This window comes from Octopus bimaculoides, chromosome 1 (assembly GCF_046866305.1).
Source record: "Octopus bimaculoides isolate indiv1 chromosome 1, ASM4686630v1, whole genome shotgun sequence".
NCBI classification, from domain to species: Eukaryota; Metazoa; Mollusca; class Cephalopoda; order Octopoda; family Octopodidae; genus Octopus; species Octopus bimaculoides.
This window is the reverse complement of record NC_142928.1, coordinates 161,724,572-161,749,120: the sequence shown is the minus strand read 5'-3', so window position 1 is coordinate 161,749,120 and position 24,549 is coordinate 161,724,572. Positions and strand designations below refer to the sequence as shown.

At 35.1% G+C, this 24,549-nt stretch overlaps 1 protein-coding gene across 7 annotated transcripts in view; it reads left to right on the top strand.

The window, feature by feature from the left end:
- Window positions 1-19,998, top strand: part of LOC106884424 (cyclin-dependent kinase 10) — a 37,398-nt gene extending 17,400 nt beyond the window's left edge. For 2 of the 7 annotated variants that reach the window (XR_008265336.2, XR_016244040.1), the window contains exons 10-17: window positions 1,239-1,298; window positions 2,552-2,675; window positions 4,581-4,630; window positions 7,048-7,137; window positions 7,812-7,864; window positions 8,442-8,586; window positions 10,424-10,502; window positions 13,145-13,199. Coding sequence is in view for 3 of the 7 variants with exons in the window: in XM_089361767.1 (XP_089217893.1) it covers window positions 1,239-1,298; window positions 2,552-2,675; window positions 4,581-4,630; window positions 7,048-7,137; window positions 7,812-7,864; window positions 10,424-10,502; window positions 13,145-13,199; window positions 16,489-16,542 (565 nt within the window). In the remaining 4 variants the exon portion in view is untranslated. Of the gene's footprint in view, window positions 1-1,238; window positions 1,299-2,551; window positions 2,676-4,580; window positions 4,631-7,047; window positions 7,138-7,811; window positions 7,865-8,441; window positions 8,587-10,423; window positions 10,503-13,144; window positions 13,200-16,488; window positions 16,593-18,745 lie in introns of those variants that run through there. The other 5 variants (XR_008265332.2, XR_016244041.1, XM_014935801.3 and 2 more) reach the window with 5 other exon arrangements.
- Window positions 19,999-24,549: the final 4,551 nt, after the last annotated feature.

The window sequence follows — 24,549 nt, the reverse complement described above, 5'->3', positions numbered from 1 at the left end:
CATAAATTTATATGTACGTGCATTTGCTTTAGTAAATATGGATATAAACATGTTCAAATCTAAAATTTGCATGCGTGTGTGTGTGTGTATGGGTGAGAGGGAGTGTGTGTATATATATGTGTGTGGGGGAGTGTGTATGTATACATATATGTGAGGGGAGTGTGTGTGTGTGTACACCCACCCACGTCAGCATTGTGTTCCGCCCACAGGTAACAATAAAAATTTTCCCACATCCTTCTGCACCAAAGCAACCTACATCTACATTTCATCTCCCAAGCTGTATCTCTTCCTTTCCTCTCATTTCCTATGATTATCTTCCACTCCCCAATCCTGTCCTCACTACTCTACCCACTGTATCCTTTGCTTCCCCTCCCCTCTATATACTCACGTCCTCGCCAGTCATAGCACTTCCCACGCCCACTCCCTACTAATGCCTCTTGGCAATACCTGGCCACATATATTCTGACCTCCATACCTTGGGGTATGCCCTAGCACCTGTCACCATTTACCTCTCTCTTCTTTACTCAATCATCCCATCTATGCTCTGATCCCAGTTCTTTGCAAAAATACCCTGACAGCTCACTATCTCTCTCCTGCTCTCTCTTACACTCTTGTTGTCTTCCACTCTCTCTCTTTTCCCTTGCTCTGCACTCTGGCTGGGTAACCACCATGTATCTCCTCTACAGCAGCACACCTGTTTCTGCCCACATTCTTGATCACTCTCTCTTCCTCCTTCTCTTGCTCTTACCTCTGGCTAGGTAACCATGTATTTCCTTTACATCAGCACACCCGTTCCTGCCCTCTTTCTTGTTAACTCTCTCTCCCTCTGGGTAACCATGTATCCCATCTCCTCCCTATGCACATGAATACACACGCACGCACGCACACGCGCACGCACACACACACACACACACACACACACACTCAGTGTGACTAATATACTTTTATAGAGAGTGTGGTACATATGTATAGAAAGAAAGGAAAAGTTCACCATGAGAAAAGCGAAAAATGAGAGATTGAGAGATCTTTTTTGTTGCTGTTACAGATTTTGAAATATAAAATTATGTGAAAATTTCAAATTTGGTATATTAGATATATTTAAATAGATATTTTATCTTAGTAATTATGAAACACAAAGGTGTTAAAAGATATAAAGGAACTGTTTAATTAAATTTTGATGAATTCTCAATTTTAATGATTATAAGGTTTGATAAAAACATCTTTATTTCTTTCAACAGGTACCGTGCCCCAGAATTATTGTTTGGCTCAAAAACTCAAACAACAGCCATTGATATGTGGTAGGGATTTTTTTTTTGTCTTCATTTCCATCCAGCATTGTTCTAAACATACAAATATTTAAACTGATAGTATGTTGTCAACTTAATGTGACAGTCCCATGAAAGGGAAGAATGCTACTGTTATTTAGCCCTAGGAAACACCATTTCCTGTTGGACTTGACACATTTCCTGTGTCCTTATGTTTTCAAAGTGAAGATAAGCACCTCCCCCCAACAAAGCCAGCATCCAGAGACTAGTTTCAGAGTCATTGCTCATCGTCAGTCTGGAGTAGCGTGGCCTGCTAGTTGTCGATGCCTATCCGCCTTTGTAAACATATATATTTCCTATATATATATTCCTAGGGCTAAATAACAGTAGCATTCTTCCCTTTCATGAGACTGTCACATTAAGTTGACAACATAATATCACTTTATCGTGCTGCTACTGCATAAATCTCTATGAGAGATTTAGAAATGTATTATTTCTATATACAAATATTTGCATGAAATATTGTAAGGGTGTTTGGAGACCAGAGCTTTGAACCAATTCTTTCCTTTTCTTTTTTATCTCTTTTTACTTGCATCAGTCATTAGACTGCAGTCATGCTGGGGCACCACCACCTTGTAGAAGTTTTTTAGTTGAATGAATTGACCCCAGTATTTTTTTTTTTTTGTAAGCCTGGTACTTGTTCTATCAATATCTTTAGCCAAACTGCTAAGTTACGGGGACATAAGCACACCAACACTGGTTGTCAAGTGGTGGGGGAGGGACAAACGCAGGTGCAAACCCATACACACACAGACACACACTTACTCACACACACATACAACAGGCTTCTTTCAGTTTCTGTCTACTAGATCCATTCACAAGTCTATGGTTAGCTCAAGGCTATAGTAGAAGACACTTGCTGAAGGTGCCACACAGTTGGACTGAACCCAAAACCATGTGTTTGGGAAGCAAGCTTCTTACCACACAGCTATGCCTGCACCTTAAGTGTACAAGCTGTTAGTCTTATGCATTTTGCCTTATAGAATCCTTTGCTTACTTTAAATTACAAGTTAGAACTGAAGAATTATTAGTATTATTATTGTCAATTCCGCCAAGGTTGACTTTGCCTTTCATCCTTTCAGGATCAATAAAATAAGTACCAGTTGAGCACTGGGGTTGATGTAATTGACTAGCCCCATCCCACAAAATTTTGATTGTTGTTGTTGTTGGTATAGTGGTTTGTGATATAAAATAAAAATACATTTTGATACATGATTATTTTCCAGGTCAGTTGGCTGTATTTTTGGTGAGTTGCTTGCACACCGACCTCTATTGCCTGGAAGAGGAGAAATTCATCAAATAGAACTTATTATTGAGATGTTCGGCACACCAAATGATGCCATCTGGCCAGTAAGTCATGTGTAATTCACTTCTTTTTTGTTTTTTGATACTCAAGTGAGACTAGAGTTCATCTTAGCTAACAATACAAGTCTTTATAATGATCTTTTCTCATTGCAAATTAAAAAATACACTGTTTTTAACTTGTCTTAAAAGCATCATCATCAGTGCTCTAGGAAACACTACCTATAAAAAGAGAATTTAGAATACCCATCTAGAGCCAGGTAATTTTTATTCAGAAATTCATGCAGGTGCCTCCAGGGTCAGTTGTACTGTGTGTACCTGGTCAAATGTTTCATACTAGACTCACAGGCCAACCAATGCCTTATGAGTGAATCTGATATCTGGAAATTGTACTGAAGCCTGTCATATATATATATATATATATATATATATATATATATATATATATATATATATATATATATATATATATATACACACATATATATATATATAAATCGAAATCAAATCAAATTCACAAATTCGATGACTGGCACCCCTGCCAGTAGAGCGCTAGCAGCACCATCCAAGCGTGATTGCTGCCAGAGCAGCTGACTGGCTTCCATGCCGATGGCATGCAAAAAGCACCATTCGAACATGTTCGTTACTAGTGTCTCCTTACTGGCACTTGTACCGGTGGCACGTGAAAAAACATTCGAGCAAGGTTGTTGCCAATGCCGCTGGACTGACTCCTGTGCAGGTGGCATGTAAAAAACACCACTTGAGCATGGCCGTTGCCAGTACCGCCTGACTGGCCCTCGTGCTAGTGGCATGTAAAACACCCACTACACTCTCGGAGTAGTTAGCGTTAAGAAGGGCATCCAGCTGTAGAAACTCTGCCAGATCAGATTGGAGCCTGGTGCAGCCATCTGGTTTGCCAGTCCTCAGTCAAATCATCCAACCCATGCTAGCATGGAAAGCGGACATTAAACGATGATGATGATGATATATATATTTGTATATATAATATTATGTAGGTAGGGTAGGAAATTTCTTACTTGTTTATCTAACATGTAAAAGTTTGTAATTCCTATTAGTAAATGAAACATGTGTAATGGTGAAAAAATAATACCAAAAAATTTTCCAACTTCCTGTTTTGTTATATATATATGTATATGTGTGTATTATATGATAGCCATAAATTTCTATGCTACAGTTCCTCTGCTCACGCAATGGATCTATCATATATATATGTACGTGTGTGGCCTTTGTGTTTGTGTTTGTCTCTCCCAACACCAGTTGACAACTGGTTTGGTTTGTTTACATTCCTATAATTTAGCAGTTCAACAAAATGGGGACCTGTAGAGTAACTACTGTGGTCAATTTCATCAACTAAACCTTTCAAGATGATACCTCAACATGTCCACAGTCTAGTGACTGAAACCAAAAATGAGAGTGACAGAGCATATATTTTCTCTCTCTGTAATGCTCACAAGCTTTTTCTATATCATATTTTAATACTTATATTTTTTTCCTAATTTTTCTTTCATTTTTATGATACTATTTGCATAAATTTCAAGATAAATATTTCTTCCACCTCTTTCAGTTGATTATCATTTGGAAGGGTATACATTTATAAAATGCTTAGTCCTTTTATTTATATGCAAATAAAAAGACTAAAACATTCAGTTTCTCGTGATTCTTGGAATCCAAGCTAGCATAGAAACTTGGATGAAATAGGTCAAAAATGAATACAAGACAAAACGAAGAGACTGAGTAAATACTAATTTTAAATTGGGAAAAAAAAAGATGACTGAGAAATTTTATTTTGCTTTTGATAAACAAATCAATTTGATTCATAAACTCCACCACAGCTCCTCTAACATTTTACTTTTTTCCTTTTTCTTCTCTCTACTTGCATATTTAAATATTATAATTTAACATTTCTTATACATATGTTTATCTTTTTACCAGGGAATGTCCAAATTGCCAGCTCTTGAACATTTTACTCTAAAAAATCAACCGTGAGTTCAATTTTGTAAATTTTATTATGCGTTTAGTAAGAACCTGAATATATAGGAACAAGACAGACTGTAACTTAATAAATCTCAGATAGGTACCAGACAACAATTTATCAGACCATGGCCTGCTTGCTGGTCAGCATGATTTAGTTGGGTATGAGATGTCTTGGCACAGCTGTTTTGGCTGATTCAACACTGGTGGATTTCACAGACATTCTTTCAATGTTTCTTTCATTCTCTCTCCATTTATGTCTGTGAGCATATTCCTTTTCATGTGTATGTGTGTTTATGTCAATTGTATTCAATTAATAAATTGTAAACCCGCCCTCTCTCATCTCTCTATCTGTATGTGTATAATCCTGCATGCATGTGCGTGCCTCCAGTGCCAAAATAAATTGAATGTTTAGTCAGTCATGCCAAATCATTAGTGTCCAGTAATCATTCTTTCATTTGGTTATTGAGAAACAGATAGAAAATATATTTGAAAGATTTTAAGTATTTTTAGGCGCAGGTGTGGCTGTGTGGTAAGAAGTTTGCTTCTCAACCATATGGTTCCAGGTTCAGTCCCACTGCGTGGCACCTTGGCCAAGTATCTTCTACTATAGCCTCAGGTCAACCTAAGCCTTGTGAGTTGATTTGTTTGAAAGAAACTGAAAGAAGCTCATCATATGTATATATATATATATATATATATATATATATATATATATATATATATATATATATATATACATACACACACACATATATGTATATATACGGGGTGCAATGGGTAAATTGACACCATTTTATAATTTCAATTTCGCGCATGCGCATTCTTTGTTTTTGATTTTGTCAATTACACAGTATAGTAGGGTCAGTTAGGCACCATCTGTGAGAAAAATAGCACTATGACACCATTCACTCTGCCAGAAATTTGGAAACAACATGCTGTATTGCTTGGTATTCATGCCAGAAGCTCCACTACAAACATTTCAGAGTGTTTGGGTGTCAATCTGAGGACAGTGCATTCTGAGGACATGTATTGAGAGTGATAAAAATCAAACATCCAATCAACGTGATGGTGTTTAGAGTGATCACTAGTGGTGGTGACATTATGCCTCCATTCATCTTCCCACATGGCCTCAGACTCAACACAGAGGCCTACATCAAGTGCCTGGAGGAGGTAGTGCTGCCCTGGATCAAGAGGGTGGCTGCTGGATGACCCTATATCTGGCAACAGGTCTCTGCACCATGCCATGCAAGCAGGAGAACCCAGTCATGACTGTCAGACAATTTCTGCAACCATATCACCCCCTAACATCTGGCCACCTAACTTCCCAGACTGCAACCCCCTTGATTATTATGCATGGGGCACAGTTGAGTGAGAGACCAACAAAACTCCCTGTAACACCAAAGATGAACTGAAGGCAAGGATTATGGCAGCATTCGCCAACTTAAACAAGGAGACTGTCCAGAAGAGTTGCAGGAGATTCCGAAGTCGTCTGGAGGCTGTGGTTGAAGCCAATGGCGATTTTATTGAATGAATTTACTCTTTAGTATTTCAAGATATTTTTATGTAATTTTAGTAAATATATCTGTTAAAATGAGATGTCAGATCTCAAGAAGCTGAACCTTTCAGGCAATATGACAAAGGACAGAAATACCTGGTACCTGGCCGTACTCAACAAAACTTGTACCCCACAGCAGAAGTCTTAAGACTGATCCTACTGGTGGTGTAAAGCACTCGTGATGGTGTCATGTAAAAGCACCCAAGCAATGTCACATAAACGTACCCAGCACACTCTATAAAATGGTTGGCATTAGGAAGGGTATCCAGCCATAGAAACCATGCCAAATCAGACTGGAGTCTGGTGCAGCTCCCCAACTTGCCAGCTCTAGTCAAACCATGCAACCTATGCCAGTATGGACAACGGACATTAAATTATGATGATGATGATGATGGTGGTGGAATTTTCAGTTAGATACCCTACTGAGAATTCCAGGTACTTGCAAAGGCACTCTTATGACCTTTTTTTTCTTCTCTTTTTTATCATTAGACTGAAATTATTCAGTTATGAAATAATGGTTGGCTACCTGTTTCCAGCAGCTAATTATTAATTCCAGGAATGTCTGGTTATTTTATTGAAATTGTCAAAAACCACCTGAACAACTCTTGGACGTATTTTCAAAAGTCATCTACCATGAATTCCTTGTTTATCTTTTACATGTGAAATCTTAATTCTCTGTCAGTCAGCCACAAATCTCACTACACCTTTTGTATACACATTGTTTGTATACACAAGTTCCTATATATCAAGTAAGACTGACATACAATTTAGCATATTTATAAATAATGTTGTATTATTTATAGAAATTTTATTTATTTTAAAAAAGATTTTAATTGCTTCAGTTTGTTTCTTATTTTATCTTTCTTAAAGTTACAACAATCTACGTCATACTTTTCCATGGCTCTCTGAAGCAGGTATACGTCTTTTGAATTTCTTGTTCATGTATGACCCAAATAAGAGGTAAGAATTTACAAAACTTATTCTTTTATATTTATTTTATTTGTTATTAGTGATGGAAGCAGTATTTGTTCAGAATAGCAGTCTGTATACCTTACTTAACATGGATATCATGTAGAAAGCCTTAAAACTGTGGTATTCATCTCGAGAAAACATCACATATAGATGAATAGTGCTATAAAGCACAGACATATATCAGTAGCAGATGAAAATCGTCCAGCAGCAGCAGTCACAGTACTAAGTCTAGATTTCTGCATCTTTGTGTATCATCAGTTACGAGTATTCACTATCAACTGCATGCTTAGACAAATTTGGCCTCTACTGATATAGAGAAACAGTGATTAACAAATCTATTCATATGACAGGTTTTTGCTCAGTTTTTGTCTACTAAATTCTACTTTAAAGACATTGGTCAGCATAGGGCTTTGATAGAAGAATATATAACAGTCAAAATTTTTGCAAGATTGTAAAGGTCGTTCTAATTGAATGAATCTTGGAGTTGTGTATCAGTATGTAATCTACTTTGTAGGGTTATTATAACATACATCTATGTGTGTGTGTGTGTAATCTTATAAGGTGTATATATAAAAATTATTCACAACTATCTTTAATGGAATGATAATCATTATTAATATCAATTTCAAATTTCTATTTCTTGGCAACATTTTTATTTCTAGGGCCACTGCTGAAGATTGCCTTGAGAGTTCTTACTTCAAGGAACAGCCATACCGTATGTATATTTGTTACTAAAATATATCAATTACTCTTCAGTAATAAATTCCATTTTTGGTGGGGATCAGTGTAAAAACTCTGATAAAGTGCTTGTAGAATTTTTCTTTTTCCATTCTACAATATCTTGGAAAATGCACACCATTCCTAATCATTTGGGGTTTGGTAAGAATTGAACTGAGGTTATTAATTTCACGTAAAATTACTATGCACTTTGAATTAATTCAATAGATTCATAATAATTGATTTCTTTAAATACAAAAAAAAGGGATTAGTTAAGAAAATTTGATTATTTTTCTTGTATATTATCGGCAATTATGTTACAGGTACCAAACCTCTTATCCGGAATCCAGAAATCCAGAATTAGCAGAAATCTGGCTATTTTTGAAACTGACTAGCTTTGAATTTAACGGGCTGTAGCAGTTCGCTGCATGGCTGCTTTGACTTGGTTTTAAGAATTTTTAAGTGGCTTAATAAAGATCAAGCAGACCCTGCTTTAGAAATGTATTAATTTGTAAATGTTATACAAGTTTGTTCTTTACTTTTCGTTGTTTATTTTATATTTATTATATATTTAGCCTGTGTCCAGAAATCCGGAAAATCCAGGAATCCGGATCACCTCCGGTCCCAAGGTTGCCGGATAAGAGGTTCAGTACCTGTACTACATTTCAGGGGAAATGAAAAACAGTGAATCTTTGTAAGATATGAAACCCAGACATTGAGGTACTGAAATAATTATAGTGAAGCAACTTTTGCTTTACTAGTGCTACATTATCTCATCCATTAATTATAAAGGTCTACAACTGACTGAACTTAGAAAACAAAAACTTGACATTAGTGATACCATCATCATCATTTAATGTTTGTTTTCTATGCCAGCATGGATTGGATGGTGTGACAGGAGCTGGCTTGCCAGAGAGCTGCACCAAGCTCTAATTGTCTGTTTTGGCATAGATTCTATGACTGGATGCCCTTCCCAATGTTAACCATTTTATAGAATGTACTGTGTGCTTTTTATGTGGCACTGGCATGGGTACTTTCTACATGGCACTGGCACAAGTGTTTTCCATGTAGCACCGGTACAGGTACTTTCTATGTGGCACTGGCATGGGTGTTTTCTATATGGCACCAGCATGGACGATTTTTATGTTGAACCAGCACAGGTATTTTTTATGTGACACTGGTATAAGTGCTTTTTACATGGCACGGAAACAGGTGTTTTCTATGTGGCACCAGCACCCACAAGCTTGCAAGACCAAGATTCTTGGCTGAGAGAGAGAGTGGGAGACAACTGTAAAGAACATGCTTGTCTTTATATATTTTACTTAGCTCAACATGTCTTCTCAAGCACAACAATTTGCCAGAAGTCTTGGTCCCTTGTCATCTCCTCAGGGAGGCTCAACATCTGAAAATCCTTTCTCACCACTTTGTCTCACATCTTCCTAGGTCTTCCACTGGTTCCCCCATAATTAGAGTTTGGTATTTCTTTATGTGGCTGTACTCATCCATATGCCTCATATGACCACACCAGCACAATTTTCTCTCTTGCACACTACATCTGTTGCCTGTTATACCCAATTTTTCTTTTAAATTATTTACAGTTTGTCATACATGCACACTGACATTAACCATCTAGCAAAGCATGCTATTTTCATTTCTTAAAAGCTGTCACATGTTCTCTGTAGTCAAATCCCATATAAATAAATCGATAAATAAATAAATTATCATTCATTTTGTACTAAAAGTATTATTTGATTGCTGTTTGTTTGGTGTTGAGTATTGAAAGTATTACAGTTTTGTCTCCACAAATCATGTATTCATAATTAATAATAACTCACCTATCCTATTTACATTGATGTATCTCATACTCTTCCAAAATATAATCTTTCTGACTCTGCTAGCTACCAACTTACTATCTTCAGTTCTAAGATCTCATATATAATGTAGGCTGACATAAATGACTGCCTGCTTTATAACCTTTAGTTTCAATCCCTCCCAATGATCTCCTCCAGTTCAGTTTCCATATAGCCAGATCTTCTGGATGTCTGCTTCCCTACATTACTCACAGTCGTCTTTGACTAAGGGCTACAAATATTTGAAACAGTATTATGGTTGATTGATTATGGTTGGAAAAGTAGACCTTAAAACGACGATGATTGTTATTATTATTATTATTATTATTGTTATTATTCAGTAGTTTTATTTTTATAACGTGCTTTCACTTCACTACCGAGCGCAGCTCTGTGTGTCTTGGGTATGTGCTGTGGTTTGCTGTGATGCTCTTATGGTTACTGTATTGAAAGTGTTTTATGTAGGATGTGTGCAGTGCCCAGTAGTGCAATTTTCTGTATGTTATATATATTTGTAAGTCCTGGTGTTTTTGTTATGTATTTGTCTGAATATTTTTTATTATACCTAAGGCACCTTATTATCATTATTATTATTATTATTATTATTATTATTATTATTATTATTATTTTTAAATTTTAAAGTATATTCTGCTATTTTTTTTATATTCTTTTAAATCATTAAGCACTGTTCCATAATATTATACTTCCAGCATGTGATCCAGGCATGATGCCATCATTTCCACAGCACCGTCTGAAGAGAAGAGCTGCACCTAGAAAAATTGAAGAGAAGTAAGATATTGACAACTTTTATCGAATTTTTTTTGGTTATATTTCTATCTCTAATATTCAGTAAATTAAAATAAAAGTAATTTTTAAATAAACACATTTTTCAGGCAGTTCAAATATGTTTGAGACATATTTGACTTGTAAAACAGCCAGTTTCACTGCAGTTTGCTAGGGAGAAAAGTTCTCACTTTAGACAAAAAGTGTAAAACACTGAAGTTATTTTAGAGAGCTTCCTATGAAGTAGGATACGCATTTTGATCTTTATATGCTCTCATCAGTATTAGATACCAAGAGGGACAACTCTGAAATGACTGGAACTTTTGCTTCCTTCTAAGAAATCAGTATAAATCATCTTCAGATTGTGTGCTGTGGCTTCTAGGCCATGACAAAATACATGGTTGGCATGCAAAGTATTGTTGTGAAATAAACAAATTTTTTAATCATTTCAAATATATTTGCGACATATCCAACCAATAAAAAGGCCATTTCTACTGTGGTTTGCCTTGGGGAAAAATTCAAGATGTAATAAAAGACACTTGCCCAAAGTGTCATACAAAGGGACTGAACCCAAAACCACATGGCTTCTTAACCACACAGTCATTCCTGCACATGTATTTTTTAAAAATTATTGAAGCAGGGTAATTATGAAATTTGTAATGTTTTCTTTTTACTGTATTTTCTTGCTTACAAGTTAATGTCATATGTAATGTAAACATTCAAACATCATCACTATCTTTCCAAATTCTACTTCATTTCACATATACTTGGGGTATAAGTCAACCTGTATTTCTTTGCTGTAAATTTTGATCTAAAAAATTTGACTTGCATGTGAGAAAATATGGTACATACATCTTCTTCCTTTTGGATGGGTTGGACAAAAGATCTTAAGACAGTATTCTATAGCCAGATGCTCTTCTTGGTATCAACTTTTAACTGCTTTTCAAGTTAGGTATTTATACCACATTTTTGTTCACTGAAGTACCACCAGGCATTTTGTTCATGGGAGACATAAACAAAGTCATGAAATGGTGCTGGTGTGAAGACTCTCTCTCTCTCACATGCACAAACACAGCAAGCTTTCATACAGTTTCCATTTATCATTTTCTTTTATCTTTTACCTGTTTCAATCAATGGACTGCATCCACACTGGGGCACCACCTAGAAGGTTTTAGTCAAACAAATCCACCACAGTACCTATATTTTTGAAGTTAGGTACTTATTTTGTGAGTGTCTTTTACCAAACTGCTAAGTTACCAGGACATAAACAAACCAACACCAATTGTCAAGTAGTAGTGGGACACACACACATATAATAGGCTTTTAGTTTCCAGCTACTAATTCCACTTACAAGGCATTGATTGCTACATGGCTATAGTAGAAGATACTTGCCCAAGGTTCCACATAGTGTGACTGAACCAGAAACCCTGTGGTTGGGAAGCAAACTGCTTAACTACACAGCCATGCCTGCTCTTAAAAAGCTGCTGTATTTCTACTTAGCTAAGGACAATACTTAATTTTCATCTTGTTAGGAACTAAATTATTCTAATTGAATTATGAATAGACTAAGTCCTGGTTGTCTTGTTGAGAAGCTTGCTTCCTAACCATGTGGTCTCAAGTTCAGTCCCACTGCATGACACTTTGGGCCAGTGTATTCCACTACAGTCCCAAGCTGACCAAGGCACGAGTGGATTTAGGAGATGGAAACAGAAAGCTGCCTGTTTTGTGTGTGTGTGTGTGTGTGTGTAACCTTGTCTTGATATTTTATGTTGGTTGGAAATGAGCATCACCATCATTCAAGCAATGTTGTTTGTTTCCATTCTTTTGTGGAAATCACATTCAACCATGGGGAAATATTACTTTGCTTAGTAACAGGTAAGGGTTGGCAACAGGAATGGCATCCAGCCATAGAAAATCTGTCCCAACAAATTCTGTCTGACCCATGCAAGCATAGGTAAGTGTATGTTAAATTATGATGATTTTATATACATATAATGTACATGCTCATCTATATATACACACACACACACACATATATATATATATATATATATAATAGTTTTCCAGAGGATGTAGCAACCGTTACTAATATAGCATAAGAACTTACCTTAGGGGATCATTAACTAGATTCCTTAAGGGTCGTTCTCACAGTTTATATTTATATTATAAGGTTTTTAACTTTTAAATTTTCATATTCAAAAGAGACAGAGACTTCAAATTCGATATATAGATTTATTCACCACTCTATGTTAACATTTATGTGCCAAACTTATCCAGTGACTGGTCCATTGGATTTAGACATTTGGCACTTCTTCAGGAGTGGTTACCATTCGAACAAAACACGAAAAAACACATACATAACTATCATTAAATCCTTAGAATTTCGTTAGATTTCATCTTTGTTATTATCTAAATCCAATGGACCAGTCACTGGATAAGTTTGGCACAGAAATGTTAACATAGAGTGGTGAATAAATCGATATATCGAATTTGAAGTCTCTGTCTCTTTTGAACATGAAAATTTAAAAGTTAAAAACCTTATAATATATATATATATATATATATATATATATATATATATATATATATATATATATATATGTATGTATGTATGTATATATTGTTTTGTTTTGTTTTTTACGTTTTAGGAGGAAAGCAGAATCTTCTTTTTCAGATTTTAAAGTATCTAGTTCAAAAATTATTGTGAGTACATTTTTAAAACTATATAAAGTATGTTGTACTGTGACTGTGGAGTGAGGGGTGCTAGAGTACTGATTACATAGTCACGAGTTCAAATTTAGCTAGGCAGTGATGTTCTGAATGACATATGCCAAAAAATTCTTAACTAATTGAAATTTACTTTTTAGTTGAAGAAAGAAAACAAAAACCTAGTGGTAATTACTAGCACATCTCAAAGAGAAGGGGAAATAATTTCAAGAAATAATGAATCAGTTTCCCTTGCAAAATTGAATTTTCATTCTTAGAAAAAAAAAAATGTTCTTTGTCATTTGGATGATGGCTATTGGTGTGTTTCAGCTTTATTAGATCTCATTAGTATAGTATAGTCTACTCAGACTTACTTTGATCAGTAAACAGAAGTTTTATATTACAACTATTATATTCAGTTCCTGGACAAAGTTCACAAGTCAGTTTATCTCAGGTTTGTTGACCAGCAAACAAGTTCAGTTCTGGATTCTTAATGATAAGAACATCCAGCTATTTAAACAATTAGTGCACCACTATATAGATAATCAAACTTTCCTATCTATGTGAGTGAATAAAAATTGATGGAAGACAGTGAAAAGAATTCTTTTATCATGTAATTTTCTTGGTTTGGTTGTTAAACTGTTTTTCATTGTAAAACACTAATGGATTCTGTCATATTCTTTCAACTAAAACCCAAAGCTTTATACAAAAACTTCCATTAATCTCTTGATAATAATGCAGGAGAATTTTATTTATTATTTCACTTTATCACTTGATAAATTTGGATGAAATGTCCTTTCTACTATAGCACAAGACCTGACATTTGGGGGGAAAGGGCTAGTCAATAATATCAACCCCCGTACTCAACTGGTTCTTATTTCATCAACCCCAAAAGGATGAAAAGTAAAATCAACTTTAGAGAATCAGCTAAAAATGATTCTCTAATTTTTAAGGAAGATACTTTGGTATATCATGAGAAATGCATATTGCAGTTAAAATTAGTGTTTATTTCTATTGTATTATAAAAACTTAGAATATATTTTCTCATGCTAAGGAAAATTAATATACCATAAACCATTTAGTCTGGCACTTCACCACTCCTGTTATTCTTTTGTCCTGAATGGTAATGGTTTTTAGCTTAGGCATTCAAAGCTAGAATTTTGGTGGGAGGGGTTAGACGATTAAATCAAGTCCAGTACTTGATCAGTACAATATTTTATCGACCCCAGTAGGCTGGAAAGCAAAGCTGACTTTAAAAGAATTTAAGCTCCAAATGTAAATAGCAGAACTAAATACCACAAGGCTTTTTCTTCAATTCACTGATTCTGCCAAAGAAAAATAAATAAATAAATAAATAATAATAAATTTAGCAGAGGAATAGGGTCATATTTTGAATGAATGAGTGTATTTGATTCACTCAACCCCAGTATTTAACTGGTTTTATCCACTCTGGAATGACAAAAGGTAAATTCTACTTAGGTAGAGGGTTGAATCTAATAAACATTTTTAACTCTGAAGTAACATCGTAGGTTTATTTAGGATTATAGATAACAATCATCATCATCATCATCACCATTGTTTAACATCCGCCTTCCATGCTGGCATGGGTTGGATGGTTTAACAGGAGCTGGCCAGGTAGAAGGCTGCACTTCATTTCTGTGTCTGTTTTGGCATGATTTTTTACGGCTTTAAGAGAGTGGACTGAGTGCTTTTTACATGGCAGCAGCACAGACAGGTCAGTTTTGGCATGGATTTATAGCTGGATTCCCTTCCAAATGCCAACTACTTTACTTTACAGTGTGGACTAGATGGTTTTTACATGGCACCAGCACTGGCAGAGCCACCAAGTACCTTTGAGAGAAGGGCGGTGGGGCATTGGAAGAAGTGCTCTTGTGTCAGATTATGAAAGATTAGTGTGACAGAGAGACAGAAATAAGTGTCTTGCTGTGTGGAAAAGGTATATGGTTACCTGACCAGAGAGAGAGAAAGACAATGTAAACAGAATTTATCTTTTTTTGCTCATTTTAATGAAAAACTAAAAAGTACCTTCAACTAATTATTTGGGTTTTAGTCCCTCTGCTATTTACTAAAATTGTCAGTCTTTATGCAAGTTACACCCATAACCTTTGTGACTGCCTGGTTCAAACTTAAACCAGTTCTTCACATCTTTTGATAACTCTGCTAGAAGATGGATCTTAATGAATCTGAAAACCCAAGAATCCTTAAATTAGGAATTTATCTTTTTGCTCTCTGTTATAATACAGATTGTTCATAACTATATAAAGTTGAATAAAACTGAATTAATTGACTTTACAGCTATATATATCTATATTTATATATATATATATATATATATATATATATATATCAAATTAAAACATTGGGTAAAAAATCAGATATTAATCAATATCGATTTATTACCAGGAAGCCAGCACATTGAAAGAATCAGAGAGATTCAGAAAATATCTGAGATCTCAGGGGATTAATGTATATGTGTAAATATAACGATGACCACTAAGTGGACAGTTAATGTGCTAGAAGGAGATCACATGTAATGTGTCTACTAAGACCTATTAGTAGCACATTAACTGTCCACTTAGTGGTCGTCGTTATACACACACACACACACACACATATATATATATATATATATATATATATATATATATATATATATATAGGGAGAAGTCACAAAAAAAGCATAAGATGAAGACAGGTGGTGTAGAAAACAAACAGATGTATTAGTATAACGCTCGGAAAGTGAGAAAGTGAAAAAGTCTTTAACGTTTCGAGCCTACGCTCTTCCACAGAAAGGAACACGGAAAGAAACAAGGAGAGAGAAAAAGAATATGTAGTAGCCAGCAATCTATCATGGCGAATATATATATATATATATATATATATATATATATTATATATATATATATATATATACACACACACACACACACACACATATATATACACATACACACACACACATGCTAGGCTAAATGCTTAGCAGCATTTCATCTGTCTTTTTGTTTTGAGTTCAAATTCCAACTTTGCTTTCATCCTTTTGGGTTTGATAATATAAGTACCGGTTAAGCACTTGGGTTGATGTAATCAGTTTACTCCCTCCCCTTAAACTGCTGGCCTTGAGCCAAAATATGAAACTAATGTTATATATGTACTTTATTGTTGAGGACTTGTAGTACATTCCTGTCAATAACGATGGAAGTGTTCTCCAGGCCATTCTTTTAACTGCACTTAAGGCTTGTAGAGAAAATCGTGTCTGTTCTTCCAGAATTCCAGAATAAAATATGGAGAAAAAGTAGTGAGTGAGAGATGTCAGTTATAACTAACAATGGTTATGCGTGTACAAATGCACTTACTTACATATGATATGCGGTGAGCTAACTTTATTAAACCTTTCAACTTTTGAAGTTTTAGTTCACACACAAATGTATATCATTTTTTAAAAAAGCTAATTAACAAGTACTTTCTGTTTCTTATTCAGAATGCAATATTACAAAATTTTTAAGTCATAAAATTTATACATTGTATATTATAACTATTTTTTATTTCCAACTTGTCTCCAAGCTTTAGATGTTAGTAATCGTACTTATCTTGCATATAAGAATAGCTCTGGCAGTGACATGTCAAATCAAAATGTTGCTGTGACCTTCAGTTACACAAAATGTACCATAAAAATAACTATTATGGAACAATAAAATAGATTTTATGATAACCAACAACAAGACACTTTTAATACTCAAGATTATATTGAGACTGTAACTTAATTATAATATTAATTTGGGATCAAATGTCACCAAGAAAATATTCTTGCAAACAATGTCCAACTTTAACAGGTCTGCTATATGAGACTAGGTTCAAGGTACTTGATTTACCTTTTGATATTCCACTGATGAAAGAGGGGAGATATAATATATATAAACTGAACCATAAAACAACAATATTTTGTATTACTGCCTGTCATAAATGAGTTCATTCATGTAATCATTTTAAAAGGCACAGCAGTAGTTAATAAGATAGTAAACCTTCTTGGAAATAACCACAACAAACTGGAATTAGTTACAGAAGGAGATTGTCAGTCAAAGCCATCAAACCAATTCAAGGACAGGCTTGGTGAATAGATATTTCTGAACCTATATATTTAAAACACTCTTCTCCTGTAACAGAAAAGCTAGCAAGTACGATCTTTTGACTCTCAGCTCTAAAATCTCTAGAATAAAGCATATAGACTTGTCTTTCATGTAACTAATATTGCATGTTTTGCTCGTGAAATGTTTGCATTTCAAAAGGTAGGTGTAAAAATTTTTTTAAAAACCAGCTTCATTCAATGATGATTGTCTTTTTGATTTTATAGAATTGGTGATTTCTGTTGCTAAATTAAATGTGTGATGTGTTCTACTACATCTCTACCAATTCACTGCCTAAATGGCATAATGGCAGAGACTGTTGGTTTGAATGCCTCACAGTATTTGCTTGGACTCTATATTCTGAGTTCAAGTCCTTCCGTGGCCAACTTTGCTTTACATCATTTTAGCATTGATAAAATGTCCCAATCCAGGACAGTAAACTGGTGGAGCTGTTAAAGGGTCACTAATACCTGTAATGTACTGATCACTGATACCAAACTGTATTGATCCAAGTTGGTAGCCTTTCTCTTGGGTAAATAAAAATCAGTAACATTGAGAGAGAAGAGTTACTTGCATGAGCAACAGCTGATCTTCTTCAAAAACTATTGTCTAAGTCTACACATACATGTATAGATGTATGGCCAACATTGACTAATAGAGGCTCTACTATATATTCAGTAAATTTATTCATTTCACATAAATGAATTAAGTAGAGACAAATATAAAATGTCTGCATTTTGTGCTTAATTTTTTCTGTTTGCTTTTTTTATTAAAATTTTTTTTAATACATTATTCAGAATATTTCTCAGTGGGATATTAGTTTTACTGACAACATCACATAAAAGAAATGGGAGTTGGAGGTACTGATGCCTTAACTTATATTACTTTGACAATTCCAAAGTTATGTGCATACAGCAGTAGCATACTCAGTTTGGTCGTTCAGTGTTTCAAAGTGACTGACATCTTCCATATGATTATAAACAAAACATATTATTATGCTTTAGGTTTTATTTTAATTTTCTTTTTCTTTTAGCATACATGTGGTTGTTTGCATTCATAAATATAAGCATATATGTTGTACAAATATTGTTTGGTTGAGAAAGTGACACTTCTCACTTGCAATGTCTTCTGCTTATCACAACACAAAAGTAAAATAATTTTTTTTTTAATCAGTCACCCATCAGTGCCTAACCTCAGATAAAAAAGACATGACTGGGAAATAGAATATTTACTTGAGACATGGTGAATGACATGACAGTATGTATAACAACACATTGATGTTATAGTTGATGGTCATGAATTTGAAACTTAAATTTTTGTTTTCTACTTTTTTTTTATTGTATTGACATTCAAAAGTTTTTATAATTTGATTTGTACATAAATATTCTTTTTCTCTTACAGAACAAAAAACGTAAACAGTAGGAACCCAACACTAAAAGTGATACATTTTATGTAGTACCAATCTTTATCTCAAAATTAAATAATGTTTTCTTCAAAGAAGGCTTGGGAAATATTTATTACCACCATACCAGATCTGATGTCTGAATTCAGTGCTCATTTTGTTTTACCTTTTGTTTGTCAAAGAACTGGAGCTGAGTAGAAACTAAAACAATTACTTCGTGGAATAGACATATTAGCCATTTAAGAACAAATGAAGACTATAACAGTTTCTATATATTCTTAAATGGTTAAATTGATTTTTTTTTCCCCACAGTGTAATTGTAAGTTGAAAGTTTGTAAATTTGAGTTATTTTCAAGGCAGTGAGCTGGTAGAAACGTTAGCATGCCGGACAAAATGCTTAGCGGTGTTTTGTCTATCATTACGTTCTGAGTTCAAATTCCACTGAGGTCGACTTTGCCTTTCATCCTTTCGAGGTCGATTAAATAAGTACCAGTTACGTACTGGGGTCGATGTAATCAACTTCATCCCTTTGTCTGTCCTTGTTTGTCCCCTCTATGTTTAGCCCCCTGTGGGCAATAAAGAAATAAATATTGAGATATTTTCATGTGGAAACATTCACTCACCATTTACCAGTCTTCAGTTAATTCATTACTCCAGTTCTTTTCTTACCTGTTCAACTTCCAGCTATGTGGAGAACAGGAATTAAATTTTCTTTTTTAATATCTTGCTCAAGTTACAAGTGCCATGCCAGTGATTAGAACTTTCCATCGTCATTTGCTGAGAATATTTGATCTAATCATTATGGATTATGAAATCACTCCATATTTTCCTGGGATTTCAGTGCTACACCACTTAAGTGTACTTTCTACTGTTAAGTAAGAGAGAGAGAGATAGGAGCGTGAGTGAGGTTGTATCTTCTTACCCAGGCTAATATCAATGACAGGACATGATGTTGTGATGTTTCAGCTGAGTAGCAAACACTTTATCAACTTCGCCTTTGTGATTCAACTTTGAAAGATATCAGCACTAATCTATGTTTTTTTTTTTTTGTCTTCATCAACACTATCTTTCTTTCAAACATTACTTTTGTTTGTTAAGAAGGAACTTCTACTACAAAAACATATACAATTGAAAAGAAGATTACAAATATGTATGAAATTCTACCGATGTTATAATGGTTGAATTTGGCAATTAATTTAAAAACTACAAAATGAAAATATGTTAATAAACTTTTTATATATAACAATGAGAACGTCAGTTTTGTTGTGATAAAAAAAAAACACTGTTGAATTATTGTATATTGGAATTTGTTTTAGATTATATATTTGTAAAATATTTTTTTTATGTGTTTATTTGTAAAACCCACTACTAAGTTATTTGACTATGAAGAGGATGGAACATTGATTGGCTATGATACAAAGGGCCAAGGAAAAACCCATGCTAAGAATATCATTAAGAGAGTGCTTTTGAAATGAGATAATTCAAGAATAGAGCAGAGTGACTGATGTGATTGCTGAGTACCAAAAGCTTAAGTTCTACTGGGCCAGACATGTCATAAGGCTCACAAACAATAGGTGGACCTGTGCAGTTGCTGGGTAATATCCAAGAGATTGGAAAAGGCCACTTGGAAGGCCTCTACAACAATGGGAAGACAATTTAGTCAAACAATTTGGGCCAAGATGGAAAAGAATGGCACAATCATGATAGAATTGGAAGCGCATTGTGGCCAGCAGTGTATAACAGTATCTGATGGTCTGGTCAATACTATAATATTAAAATTAGTTGAGTTTTCTATCAAATATATACAAAATGTATGCAAATTCACATCTACTCTTCTTGTGAAGAAATTTTGTTTTTAAAATTTACATCAAAAGAGTAAACATACAAGATGCATTCCAGAAGTTTTCAGACTTTTTCAAGAGAGACATTTATTAGCTTCAAACAAGTACAAAATTCTAATATCTCCTTCAAAATAGGGCCTCTGACTTCAATGCACTTGTTGAATTGCTCCAATCACTTTATGAAGTCCCATGGAAATCCTCCAAAGTGAAGATATCTGAGACCCTTTAACAACTTCATTCCTTTTTAAAATGACTGCCCACTGAAGTTTTTCTTCAGCCTGGGGAACAATAAAAATTCACAGATAGCAAGGTCTGGACTGTAGGGAGGGTGAAGGACAGTTTTGATGCTTATTTCTATCTGGTAATTGATTATCAGGATGCTAATCACTGATCTCACTGGCAATAAACTTTGCACACATTTTGCACATGTTCAGATCTTCATAAATAATTTTTTTGTACAGTTGCCACACCAACTCCAAACTGTATGCTTATTGTCTTCATAGACACACAACACTCTTCATCTAGAAAATTGCTAATTTTCTCAACCAGCTCTTATGCTCTGATGTCCCTCTCCCTTCCACACCTCTCACTTCTTCTTTAGCATCCTTGAATCTCTTGTACCAGTAAAAAAGTTAATCCATATACAGTCTAGAGCATTTCATAATTTTCTGTAGCATTTTTACCCAGTTTAACACAAAACTTTATTACACAGTGATTTTCCAAACATCTCGGCTGTATTCTGCAAACTAGTCAGTTGTGACCAGCAGTATTTAGTAGGATGTATTGAAAGTGTTGTTACAGTTGTCTCCTTCTATTTGGAATAACAAAAATTGGCAAGTCAGGTTATTAAATATATAATGATATATGAAAATAACAACAATCTAGGACTGTTATAACTGCTTCTCCTAAAAAAAGTCATGGAATGTACCTCATACATACAAAACAAAATATCAGGGTGTCAATCTACTTGGATTCTGTCAGCCTTGATATAGCCAAACTTAATATTTACACATATGAGTAAGAAAACAGCTTCCTAACTCATACTCTTTTGTGTAGATATATAAGTTTGGTTATATCAAAGCTGAGTAGATTGACACCCTGATTTGTTTTGCTTTGTAAGCATGTATGAGGTAAGAAATATTGATATTTACTTATATCAATTATAGATTAGTATGCATATGTGAAAGGATTAAGGTCCATTATATTGTATTTCTTTGTGGTATGAAAAGAATTGGAATATGTGAGGGAAAGAGTAGTTTATATTTTGAGGGGAATGTTGTTGTTAATAAGATTAGCATAAGCCTTTCAGTATTTTATTTATTCAGATAATTTTAAGACCTTTATTTGGCTGAAAATTGGATCTATATGTGAGTTGTTTTGTTTATCTCCAAGCCAGCTCCGATTGAGTACACCTATATAATGAAAGGCATTCCAGTCGTGACCATTCCATTTAGTTTCAGGGAGTTACTAAATGGGAGCAAAGTGTCAATATGGGTTATATTCTGTCATATTGGGTCTCAGCATTCTAGTCACTTACACTTAAGTACTTTTCTTATCAACTGGTATTTCTTTTTATCAAGTGTATCTGCATGGGGTTTGAACTTAGAATGCGAAGGGACATAACCAAATACTATAAGTTTATTTTGTCTGCTGCTCTACAGGTTTTGCCATCTGACTGTCTTGGCTATTATAAGATTATAACCTTTGGACTGTATCCTTTACTTTAAAAATGAAGGTTCCTAGTTCAAATCCAGTTTGGAACTATGTATACATTGCTTTTTTATTGAGTGAATGTAGAAGACAAAGTAAGGCAAGTCAGAAGTTGGTTTGTATTGTAGTGACTAGGTACATGTGTGGCTATGTGGTTAAAACATTTGCTCCTCAACCACATGGTTTCAGATTCAGTCCTACTGCATGGCACATTGGACAAGTATCTTCTACTATGGCCCTAGACTGACAGTGGTTGTCAGGGAGAAGGGCTCACAAACACACACATCATTGTCATTGTTTAATGTCTGCCTCCCATGCTTGCATGGGTTGGATGGTTTGACAGGAGCTGGCCCAGGCAGAAGACTGCACCAGATTTCTGTTGTGTCATGTTGTAGAGGAGGTACATGGCTACCCAGCTAGAGAGAGCGAGTTAACAAGAATGGGAACAGAAGCAGATGTGGTGTTGTAAAGCAGATACATGGTTACCCAGCCAGAGGGAAGAGCAAGAAAAGAAGAGGGAGGGAGGGGTCAAGGATGAGAGCAGAAACTGGTGTGCTACTGTAGAGGAGATACATGGTTACTCAGCCAGAGGGAAGAACAAGGGAAAGAGAGAGAGAGAGAGTGGAAGACAGCAAGAATGCAAAGGAGAGCAGGAGAGAGATGGTAGATATAATGTGCTTCCACACAATTTCTGTCAACTAAATTTACTCACAAAGCATTGGTAAGGCTGGAGCTATAGCAGAAGACGCTTGCCCAAAGCTATGTGGTTGCATAGCAAGCTTCTTTGTTACGCAATCATGCCTGCTCCTATCAATATATTTCATATGTTTCACCAAGATTGTTTTCTTATTTGTATGAGCAAATGTAGTCAACCTTAACATTGGAGATGTAAAGTAACAAACACTGAATATTTAATCAAAGTTTATTCCTTTACAGCAGGCATGGCAAAGGTGGGCTGCATGAGACATGACTCATCATCAAGCGGACCACACTACTAAAAAAATTCAATGTCGTTTGTTGACATGCCATTCACAATGTGCAGTGGGTCACAGTTTGCTCAAGACTATTACAATATTGAACCAGTAGGTGTGTTTTCTTTTTTATTGTTGATCACTTTCTGTCATTTTGAGCTCTTCCTCATTACCTTTGTCACATGACATACCTGAGTGATTCAAAGTGGGGAGTGGGAGTATTTGTCCTTTTGTTCTGTTATTGTTGGTGGTGATGTGGTGGCCCTTGAAGGCGGTGTTTCTTTTGTTGCTTCCTCAGTTGGTGTTATTGTTATTACTGTTACTACTTCTTTTGTGGTTGCTAATTTTACTGTTGCTGTCATTGTTACTTTTTCAGTTGTTGTGAGCACATGCTACTGTTTTGTTGTTGCTGCTGATTGATAGCAATAGTGAATCTTTCTTTTCCTCTCCCTTGCTGCTGACAGTAAACCATTTAATGATTTTTGTCACCATGTAAGTGACACCTTGGCTTTCCACTATCAACCATCATGAACAATTGTAAGGCACCTGGCAACTTGAGCAGGTCTAGAAGAGCCTCCAAATTTTCTTGATCTATCTGGATCAATAACTCCATCCCTTGACCCACACAATTTTTCTTCTACAGTCTGTGGACCTGCAATATGGTACTTTTACCCTCTATGTCAAAAAAAAAAAAAAAAAAACTGATGCCACCAGCCAGTAGATGTCTACATCTGGTGGCACATTAATCACCTTTATTTTTGCTACCCACCAATTAAAGTAGATTAGTATGTGGCCCAGTTCACCACTCTTTAGGGGTGATGTAGAGTGCTTCCTGGCTTCATTCTCAGTTGGGAATCTCAGCTCTACTATACTGAATCTTCCACCTCCTCTCCCAGGGATATTTTGATGCCCCAGTTTGGCCTGCGGCGCTTTTATTTTGTTGCTACTTTGGTTGTTCTATTTTTCTGCTTCTCATTCCATTACATCTATATATGATAATTTTTCAATTGGTCTCTTGATAGACATTTTCTGGAATCATCATGCTTAAAGATATTGACCATAGGCGCAAGAGTGGCTGCGTGGTAAGTAGCTTGCTTACCAACCACATGGTCCCGGGTTCAGTCCCACTGCGTGGCATCTTGGGCAAGTGTCTTCTACTATAGCCCCGGGCCGACCAAAGCCCTGTGAGTGGATTTGGTGGACGGAAACTGAAAGAAGCCCGTCGTATATATGTATATATATGTGTGTGTGTTTGTCCCCCTAACATTGCTTGACAACCGA